The 10,995-nt window shown below is 44.5% G+C and overlaps 1 protein-coding gene and 1 long non-coding RNA gene across 3 annotated transcripts; both read right to left on the reverse strand.

Moving 5' to 3' along the window:
* Positions 1–406: 406 nt before the first annotated feature.
* Positions 407–1,877, reverse strand: LOC124663471. Its single transcript, XM_047201173.1, has 3 exons — positions 1,688–1,877; positions 872–1,575; positions 407–775 (listed from the first exon to the last, which is right to left on the reverse strand). Exons 1-3 carry the CDS (start codon positions 1,875–1,877, stop codon positions 407–409), a joined length of 1,263 nt encoding a protein of 420 aa, XP_047057129.1.
* A 2,128-nt stretch (positions 1,878–4,005) lies between these two features.
* Positions 4,006–10,995, reverse strand: LOC124684398. Of its 2 annotated transcripts, none has more exons than XR_006997004.1 (10): positions 10,911–10,995; positions 10,129–10,224; positions 9,718–9,811; positions 9,411–9,597; positions 8,624–8,802; positions 6,514–6,748; positions 6,189–6,258; positions 5,998–6,100; positions 4,993–5,111; positions 4,006–4,513 (listed from the first exon to the last, which is right to left on the reverse strand). It is a non-coding gene; the product is annotated as an uncharacterized LOC124684398 (long non-coding RNA). The 2 variants fall into 2 exon arrangements; XR_006997003.1 differs by having other exon boundaries at positions 6,514–8,503.

Here is a 10,995-nt window from a genome sequence, read left to right on the forward strand (position 1 = left end):
AGTGAACATTTCACTAAAACCTGCTGATAAGATGCCTATATTTCCCCCCAACTGCAAATAAAACATACAAGGCTTAATATGCATGATAAGCACTGATCACGTCTTTTACAAAATGATCATAGAACCTTTGTTCAAACACTACACAGAGCTAACCGAACACATGGAGGTAGCAGGTTCTAGAACCACTCGTACACACAACACAAAATTCAGTGACAATTTGCATATCTAATCTCATAGAAATCAGCCAAGTAGCCTCCATGATGAACCACCAAAGCTCAAAAATTACAAGGATGTACACATCAGCTAGAAAAAAGGGGAGTCAAGATTCTAGCATACATACCAAGCCTGCTGCTCCATAGCACGGACAATTGACTGCTATAGAGGCACTGGCTATTTCATATTGATGTCACATTTGCAACGATTGTAAATCTGCATACAGTGGAACATACGGCAGATATGGTGGATTGCCATCTTTGAGATTGCGGATCACTTTCACTTGTTGATTATCCATATTATAGCACATTAATGAGGTATCCCAACCTCCAGTGAAGAAGATCGAGTTACACTGCGGATGAATCCCAACCCACCTAAAATCCCAATCAAGAGTAACATCTATCCCTCCAAATACATATGAAGTTTCAACGATGTGCTTCAGTATCCATCCTTTGCTTTCATCGTTCCCGAGAACAAATACTTGTAGCCGAACTACAACATTGTCTTCATCTCCATAGAAATTGGCATAGTGCACGCAGCCCTGTGACCACTGAATAAAACCCTCAATCAGACCACCACCAGGGACACCGAAGTTCGTCCATGTTCCCCCCTCCGTGTCCACTGCAGCTACACATTTGGATAACCCACTGCCAATGGCGTGAAAATACAGACGGTTGTGAAGAAAGACAGTGTCTGCTGAGGTACGATCATAATAAGGGAGCATGATATGTTGGTTCCATCTCTCTTTCTTATGGATCCATCCTCCGGTTTCAGACGAATACACTGCCACTCCGGCCAGGCCAGGGGAAGGGCCCCAGCTATCATGATCCTCCAACAACTCAAACACATGAAAATGCAACGATTGGGTCGGATCGAAGCCCAAACGTGCGATGAGCACATTGTCGGTGGCCTGGCCGGAGGTCGGCAACACGACCCACTTCTCTGTGGCTGGATTGCAAACAATGTAGCTGAATTCTCCAATCTTGGTGGAGACGCCATACCAGCGGCAGAGGAAGAGGCCATTGCAGCAGTCCAAGACATCAACACTCCTGTACTTGGGCAGGAACGCGACAGAGGTTGAGGTCGGAGGGCAGGGGCTCCCCGAGACACTGGTGAGGAGGATAGACGGCACCAAAAAGGACTCCGGGCTGCTGCTGGTGAAACCTTTGTTGTACAAGAACCCGGCGAGCGTTTGCGGGAGCTTCTTGCGGTGGTCGGGGTGGTCGATGAGGCCGAGCCAGTGCTTGGAGACGCACCTGAAGCGGCAGAGCGATTTCGCGGGCACGCGCGGGAGGATCTCCAGGAGGAGGTCGTCGGTGAGTCCCTCCGCCGCCGTCCCGCCGGAGGACGCGGAGCGAGGATCTGCACAGAACACGAGATGGAGGAGAGGTCGAGGCAATCTGTAAAAGAGGAAGCCGGCTATGATGGATGGTGATTTCTGCTCTGCGCACCGGGCACGAGTTGAGAGCGCGGCCTTCCACCGACGGAAGCGACCGATCCGCCGGGATCGACATGGCGGCGGACGGCGGAAGAAGGCGGCGGACGGCGCCGGCGAGCGCCTGGGAGGTGACGGGAGTGATCGTGTTTTGCAGGGCTAGAGTGTCTTTTGCTTTTGCAGTGTTAGAGCCATTAGAGAGTAGATGGGCTGACTCAGGCATTAGCATGGCTATCACCTGCGGCTGAAGCCTATGGCACTAGCATCTCACAGTCTTGGGCCGACAAATGAGTAGGAATGTCGTCCAACCTCGAAGAGACCATGCCAGCACATCCCATCAAGACTGCTGCATATCTGCTGAATCAAAAATCAGATCGGTGGAGCATGGAGCGCCCTTTTCACCGCAACGACTCAGCACTCAGCAGGGCAATCAGGGCTACGGGGGCTGCCTCCAGCCTGGCGCGCACAGGGCATGTTCCGTGGCGTGGGCGAGCCGGGAGCGTGAGGCAGCCTGGCGTCACGCACGCACGCACGAACCACTCTCCCGCAGGCCCGTCGCTGCATCCAGGCGAGCGTGACCGACCGAATTCGGCTCTCGCGCAGCTTCTTTCCCTCGCTGCCTCCACGCGCGCACAGGCCGGGCTCTGCTCTCGTGACGCGGTCTCTCCCGCCGCGCTGACCCATCGAATCGCGACTTCCTAATCACGCTCACGCCATGGATTGACAAAAGTAAAAGAAACTCACGGATTGACAAAAGTACAAGGGAGTGCCTGCAGGTGGGTTATCCTCCGCGCAGCCGGCATGACGGACGGAGATCGGATCGACAAAGCACGTACAGGCCGCGGCGAGATGGAGCCGGCGGCAGAGTAAGGCTCCGCTCCTCTCCTCTCCTCTCCTCGACGAGTAAAGAGTCAAAGTCTAAGTCATAGTCACACGCGCTAACCGCACGCGGACTACGGCGACACCCTTGTACTTATAGACGCAAGATGAGGCTGTGTGTTTGGAGCTAGGTTCGAATTTTCAGAGAGGAGGACCGGAGGAGTACGCGGAGCGGCGGGAAGGAGATGAGGCTCGGCCGAAATTTCGCTGCTCGGTTTTGATGCCTCTAGCGATGCCTAGATGGACCGCTGCGATTAACCTATGCGCCCAGCAGGATCGATGACATGGAGGGTAGGCCGACCTGTTCTACCAATCAAATCAAGTACCTATTATTTCTTCCTTCTCTACCAATCGGTAATCACGCCCAGTATTAATGGAGACAGATTGACGGTTGGTTCCAATGTTAGCGGAAGCCCACGCGCCAAAGCTAATTAATTCCTCTTCTAGACTTTGGCATCACAGGTAATCCATCAGCGACAACTCCTACTCTCGCAAAAATTCGCAGTCTCCCTCATTCTTGTCCTTGCCTTCACGGCAGCAGCCGTCGTCGGGTGCGTGGTGCTGTACGACGGGCAGGGTAAGCTGGACGCCCCTGTCGCGCTCGTCGCCAGAACCACCTACGCCGCCTCGCCACAGCCCAGCACAAGCGCTCACAACATCTCCAACCTCGACCTCTTCGCTCACAGAGGATTCGCTCCAGCCGAGCCATCGCCAACTCCTCTGGTAGCCAACTCCTCTCGTAACATAATCCCTTCACTTGTTGAACCAAACACGTCCTAGCTAAATATGGCCATGCAGATGGATGGTTGGTTGCAGGCAGGCCGATCAGCGCGCAGTAAGCTAATCAGCCGTGCCATGCGGCCAGCAGTACGTGCATAAAGGTGCTCGGTTTGCTAGCTGACCGATCGGCAGATAGCTGATCAAGTCCTAGATTTGAATTTTTTTTGAAATCATGTAACATCTGTAAAAATGATGAATAAAAAAGTCATATTATTTTTAAAAATCGCAGTAAATTAGATTTGACACGGATGCACTCTGTGCATGATAAAATTTTCAGCAATCGAAATTAGACTTGCGAGTCGAGCCCGATGGGTTGAACCTAGCTAGTATTGGCTATACAATATCCCCGGCTCGATCAACTTCCCAAGAGAGCAAATAACATGTACCTTGGCTGATCGGGATGGAGCCGTAAGGCACACCATGCTGTCCCAGCTCGAAAATGGGTTCAAATTTCCCAGTCGTCTCCAGCAGCTGAACATAGTGTGCCTGGGCACGTACCAGGAGGTGGCACAACTCGGTGTTTATTTAGATTACTTTTCAAATCTCACATACTAAACTATGTAGCTAGTTAGGATATAAAACTTCAAATTTTGCCATGACCTGTACTATAATCGGGCATTCCAAGCACACCACAAAAATAAAGGAACAACATAAAGTGCATCACTGTCAAACATATCATGACATCAAAACTAACAGCAAACACACAAATCGCCACATAGATATAGCCAGCCCAGGTTCTCAAGTAACAAATGGCAACAAAAGAGTGCAGCATGGAGCTACGTGTCACCGACAAAAAGGAGACAACTCACAGCTAGTTCCCCTGTCAACAGACTCCTCACACATGGAGCTAGCTCATGCTCTCAACTTTCAACAACTACAAAACAGTGCAGCATGCAGCTACACATCACAACAGAGAAAACATGTATCAAGTCAGTGACTTTCCCTGTCAAAAAACTAAGTCAACAATTTGTTGCCGCCGCAAGACCACCAGCTACACCGCCGACGGCGGCAGCCAACTGCCAAGTGCATAATTGCCCCATCGAGGAGGTCAGTGAATCTGAGCAAACCAGTCAGCTTATCTACATGCCTAAACACCAGACATCCTTGCTTATCGACGACGCCGCGTGCCGTCTGCTGTTGGATTCCTGGACCAGGGTCATATCGATGACCAACACCATGCCAAGCAAGCTTGGCGTTCTCTAGCAGCTACACACATTAAGGAAATCCATACACGATTAGGCATTTGACTTAAAACAAGGAATAGATTGTATACATATAATAAACATAAAGAGTCAACAAATATGTTATTGCATCAACCACATGGTGCAGCACAAGTTCATACTCTAGCAAAAGAAGTAGCGGTATAGCAAAGCATTATCAACAAATATACTACTCATTATCTTCAGGTTTAGTTCAAATCTATGGTCCCACACAGATAAACAACTAGCCACAACAGCTAAATAGAACAATAAACCAACCAGGCAGAAGTAGAAGTAGGAAATGATACTATGTGCAAAATCGAAAACCAGCACCAACAAGCCACAACACAAGGGCTCTACTAACCAAACTCACTAATTCAACGGACCAGCACGCATTTATGGCAGAGTAAGAACCAAAAACTTACGGAGACCAGTCCATGATCATGAGCTTAGAGCAGAGTAGAAAAACTCAAGCTAGTGAGTTACCTGAGATGGATTGTAGCCGATGCTAATCAGGGGTTGCCGGGAGGGGCACCGTCCAATACCACTGCTAGTGTATGGGTGCGCTGAGACTGGTGGTGGGCTCCAGTGGCACATCATTTTACCTGCAAACGCACACAAGCATCTTTTTTTTTCAAAACAAGGCTTTGTACCATCATATAAAGATGCTCGTTGGAACTAGAAGAAAAGAAACTCCCAGCAACTAAACCATTGACCACATATGAATGGTTACAAACTGCAGCAAGCACAACACAACTTTATATTGACTGAAACGAATATCCACCCAAAGCTTTTGATACAACAATCACAACAGAACTTTATATTGACTGAAATGAATATCCACCCAAAGTTTTTGATACATGGCAACCAATAGGCAAATATATTTAAGACCACAAGTTAAAGACAGTGTTGCATACAACCATGGCCGAACTAAAAATCTGCAGCTCCCAGATTTCAAGTCTACCAGCACCAACAAGTGCAACCCAAAAAATACTATGAAGCTCCCAGATTTCAAGTAAATGGTACGCTTTTAATCCAAAAAGTTGCAAATCCCCATCTTAACCCCAGGAAGCATAAACAAAAAAAAACTTAAAAGGACTCCCAGCAGCCTAGCCACAAAAGAAAGAAAATAGAAACAGTTCCTCTCCACTGCAGAAGAGCAAAAGGAAACGAGAATAGAAAGACTGAAGCTCTATTTCTTGTCCATAACAAATACCAAAATAATCCAGCTGAAGAACACTCTCTTGGCGTGACAATCAGCACTTCATATTAGAAGATAGTTCCGCTCTACTAAATGCAATTCCATAGGCAAAGCTAAGGAAAAAAACAATAAAACTGAACCTAAACCAGCATCTTATTACATCCACATTGTGTTGAATAAAAAAAGAGCATAAAGCTCCAGATTTTGTTCAGTTGTGTGTCTCCAACTCTCCATCTGTCTTAGAGGCGACAATAACCATGTAAAGTTCATCAAGATATAGTATGACTTACATCAGCTGTGTTTTGGTAGATTTCGTTCAGCAAATCCTCTTGCATGGGATCAATGTCTTCTTGCGGCAACTCATCAACCCTAGGGCTCCTAGTGTGGCTCCATCTGCAAGAGAACAATGAGCAATGCTATAATTAGAATGTTTGAAATGCAGACAGAACACTGTAAGCAAATAAATAAGTGCTTGGTTCACCTGGCGATTTATGCAGCTGTGTAGGATATCCTCCTCGGGCAATCCTCTCCTTCAGTTATAAAATGCATCTCTGAGGCAAGGAAGGGAACTGTCAGTGACAAATACATAGGTACAGGAAGAAAAAATTCGATTGACGCAACAGAAGTAACAAACGAATTGTAACATACACAACTAGCTGTCAAGACATGCTAGACTAAAAATCTACTGAAACTTGTGAAATCGCACAAGGACACAACTTAGTAGGGGTTACTTCAAAAAATATGGGTAGACTACTACTTAGCTAGAAAGTAATGCCCAGGTGAAGATAAAATCAAATGGAGCATACCGAAGCAAACAAAAGAGAATGCAGGACGCCAGTGACAGCAGTAGCTGCCGGAGCAGACGGAGGGCACCACAGCAGTGCTCTCGCAAACTCGTAATATTTGAGCGTCCATTGTTACGTACTTGGCTGCCGTAATGCCCGCCTCACCCTGCCTCTCCATGCCTCTCCAGGTCAGTCAACCATATCCATTATTGAACCAGCGGCGCTCCTCACTTCTCCCAGCTCTAGGTAGAGGTTCCTTGCCACCACAAGAACAACGATGCTTACTACATAGTTCCAAGCAGTTTCTAGGAAAACCAATTAAAAGTCTATAATACGGCCCAAAAAAGCTATTGTAAATTACCAACTTCTTTAGAGCACATTCTTCTGGCAAATGCAAACATACATATGGTCAAGATACTCTTAGTGAATGCAGACTGAATGTTTATGATGGCAGGTAAATCAACAATCATACAGGGACTAATCCAAAGCGTGAATTTGTATTCTTAAAAGTACTAGATTCCCTCAACAAGCACACATTCAGAATAAATGAACTGCAACTACGCAAATCCTTAAAATCACATTCTTGTTACTCAAACATATATGTGCATTCTACTCCCTGCATCAGTATAGAATGAATACTTATCATGGCCATGGATTCTGCAATCATGTTGGATCTGGTCTAAAGCACAAATCTGTAAGATCATAAGATATTCTCAATGCAACAACCCAATTCACCAAAAGAGAAAGAAGATCACACATCAGGCAACCAAAACAAAACACTGAACTGAACGCCAGGCATGTAGTTCGAGGCACACATGTTGTACAAACTATGAACTTGCACATTTCAGCCAACTACTCAACTCCAATGTACTTGCAACACACACAGTAGACAATACCAAACCAAAGGTTGACAATACGCTGATGAAGTAAAAAAAGTTGTCAGGCTAGTACCACTCATGAGCATTGACAGAGCCTTGGACAAAGGTATTGTCAGGTGAGAATAGGGACATATAGTAGTGCCCAAAAATAGAAAGTGCAATGCAGTAGTTGTTATTACGTATGTAGCCATCTAGACAGGTAAGAAAATGAGATGACATAATATAACCATTAAACTCCAGTAGCTATCCAAAGACAGTGCTATAGCCAAAGAAAGGCAATATCTAAGTGCCACATGTTCGTGATCCAACAATGAATAATGAAGCAACGTTGATAGTCCAAAGTTCACATCTAGCATATAATCGTGGCAACCTACAAAGTTCTGAATCTCAGTAGACCCAAATGGATGAATCTTAAATTTCTCCGCTGATTACTTGTTTTATCTAATAGCTGTTTCCATCCATCGTTCTGAATCTCACTGTGGTTGTTCGCAATGGTAACTAAATGTGCGGATTTCCTGCCAAATGCTACTTCCAAAGAGGTGAATTAAATGCGAAGTGCTACTTCCAAAGAGGTGAATTAAACTTATTAACAGAGGATTTTTTGCACGAGATACATTGTTTTCATCAGCACGGGAACTAATGGTTTTTACCGACAAAAAATATGCATTATCGTATTATACACACTCTTTCATATTATATGTACCATTGGGGAGCGGTCTCAGCTAGTATGGATATAAATCGCTAGTACAACAACTAGAGAGCTACCTCAAAATTTAGAGAACTTGGTGATGTTTTCTGCATTGTGTCCACATTAACAGGGAAAAGGAAACAACTTTTTGCAAGAATACAAGCAACAGATTAGATATTACTGTGCAACTCAAGTGAGCATATTGTGATGGAAAAGAACTCCATAACAAAACACAAGAAAAATAACTAACTGCAAATTACATGTAGCTTGAATCTAATGGCTCCGGTCAGCATCATTGTATTTTATTTGAAAAAACTAGCACGACACAATAGGATAGCTACACTTTTCAACATAAACGGTGATATCGGCAAGTCTAAGGGACTAGCATTATTCTAGCTCAATAGGGAAGCAGTGCTAGATGCATTCCTGTTCCACCACCCAACACCTACATGCAAAAAACGCATATATCTATTTACCACAAATTTACCATCTCAATTTCCAAGATACATAACACAAGCATAATTATGACTAAAATATCACAAGTATGGGGGAAATTATCCCGTACCTTGGCAGTGCTCTTGCAAACTCTTGTAGTATTTGAGCGGTCATGTGTACTTGGCTGTTGCAATGCCCAACTCACCCTGCCTCTCCAGTTCACACTCAACCATTTCAATTCTGGAACTGGCGGCAATGCTCCCTTCTCCCAGCTCCAGCCGCTCTATGTTGCCGACAGGTAGAGATTCCCTGCCACCGCAAGAACAATGATGATTAATACTTAGTTCAAAGAGGTTTCTAGGAAACCCAATTAAAGTCTTTCATATGGCCAAAATAAAGGTATGGTAATTGACCAATTTCTCAGAGCACATTCTTCTGCCAACTACAAACATATATATGGTCAAGATACTCTTAGTGACTGCAGATTGGATTTTTATGATGGTAATTAAATCTCCAATCATACAAGACTAGTCCAAAGCACAGATTTGTATTCTTAATAGTACAATAATTCCCTCAACAAGCACACATCAAGAATAAAGCAACTGCAACTACGCAAATTCTATAAAGGCACATTCTCGGTTACTCAAACATATATGTGCATTCTACTCCCTACATCATTATAGAATGAATATTTCTCATGGCCATGGATTATACAGTCATGTTGGATCTAGTCTAAACCACGAATCTATAAGATCACAAGATATCCTGAACGCAACACCCCAATTTACCAAAAGAGAAAGAAAACTCAAACATCAGGGTACCAAAACCAAACACTCAGCTGCAGGTTGAAAAATGACAGTTCGAGGCACACATGCTCTATAAAACTACGAACTTGCACATTTCGGTCAACTACTCACCTCCATGTTTTCAGTCAGTAGACAATATCGAATGAAAGGAGGTGGAGTTCCTGCAGCCGGTGTTCATCCTAACCCTTCCCCTGACCTGACTTGGGAACATCAGGCGTTGGCCCCTAGCCATAGCCCAGCAGTGATCTTCCAATTAGGGCCCAGCACTGCAAGTCGTGCAGCTGGACTCAGCGATGAGCTGCGTGAAAATTCCAACCGATCAATAAGATCAGATTTCCTCATCGTCATCAATGAACAGTTGCACAAAATCAATCATTGACAGGGTAACAGAAAATAGGTATTGGCTGGCATGTACTACCTTTGTTCATCCTTGATGGTTTATCATGGAAACCCTCTGCCAAGGGCTCTTCCTTGGGCCAACCGTAGACAGTTGCTGATGATGAGAACACTAGCTGCAGAGATCAAATGATAAGAGTTTAGCATCCTGACTAGATAATGATACAGTTTTCTTGTGTCAAAAATTCACAAACTTACAAACATCAACCCTTATCATAAAGAGAGATAAGTGAGAAGAATATTATATGCTTTTTCAACATGATGGTACTCTTACAAAGGAAGTAAAGACAACAGCTTGAAGTTGTGAAAACCAAAGAAACATACTGTAACATAGCAGTGTGTCTTCATATGATCCAGCCAAAAGCTACAAACAGATCTAGATTTACCAAGAATATCTTTGCCCAGCTCTCAGCATGATTTTCCAAGGGGATACCTGCTTTGAGCTCTTCTCGGATGATGACAGTGACCATGCCACTCCCCACGGACATCGCAGGCACCCCACCAGGCCTCGCCAGACTACTGTGGCTGCCTACATAATTTCAGTCAAAGTAAGATCAAAATGTAGAACGATATGTGAGACAAAGAAAAGGTAAAAAAAAAAAAAACAGAGCATTCATACTTAATCAAGCAACTTGTGCTGCCATCACCATCCCATCAGTAGGGATGGCATTCATGTACCACAATATGTTGTTAATACCGAGCCATTTTTGTATGCAACCAAAGTAACAATATAATGATTTACAAATAGTACCTCAGTAGGCTCAAATGCTTGTAGAAATAGAAGCTATATCGATGTGCATGCATACGGCAGAATATAACAAGGTCGGTACAGCATAGTAATACATAGATATGATGTGCAGAAACTGGACATGTTGTTAATGCTCTTGCTATATACCTCACCTGGCAAATCAAGAAATACAATACTAACTATCTAGTCTCGAGTTGCAGGCTAGCATCACACCACAATCAGAATTCAACATTCAGCATTATAATTTAAAAAGAAGTTTGTTTCTTCTCTTTGATAAAAGAATTTAAATTCAGGAGCCAGAGTCAGCTGGTCAACATCTTCAGAACACCATCCGACCGGCCATCCTACTTGCCGGCAAGCAAACAAAACAATCAATCTGATTTTTAACTAATGCGTGTGTTTGACACAAATTGTTATCATGAAAAGAGAGAATAATAAATTTAACCAAGAGGGAAAGACCGGTATACATTTTTCCGTTTCTTCTTGGATTAAGGCTGTGACCTGAGTACCTCGCTATCGGCAAGCTGCTACACACGGATAAAGGAGGACGTC

Source organism: Lolium rigidum, chromosome 1 (assembly GCF_022539505.1).
Source record: "Lolium rigidum isolate FL_2022 chromosome 1, APGP_CSIRO_Lrig_0.1, whole genome shotgun sequence".
NCBI classification, from domain to species: Eukaryota; Viridiplantae; Streptophyta; class Magnoliopsida; order Poales; family Poaceae; genus Lolium; species Lolium rigidum.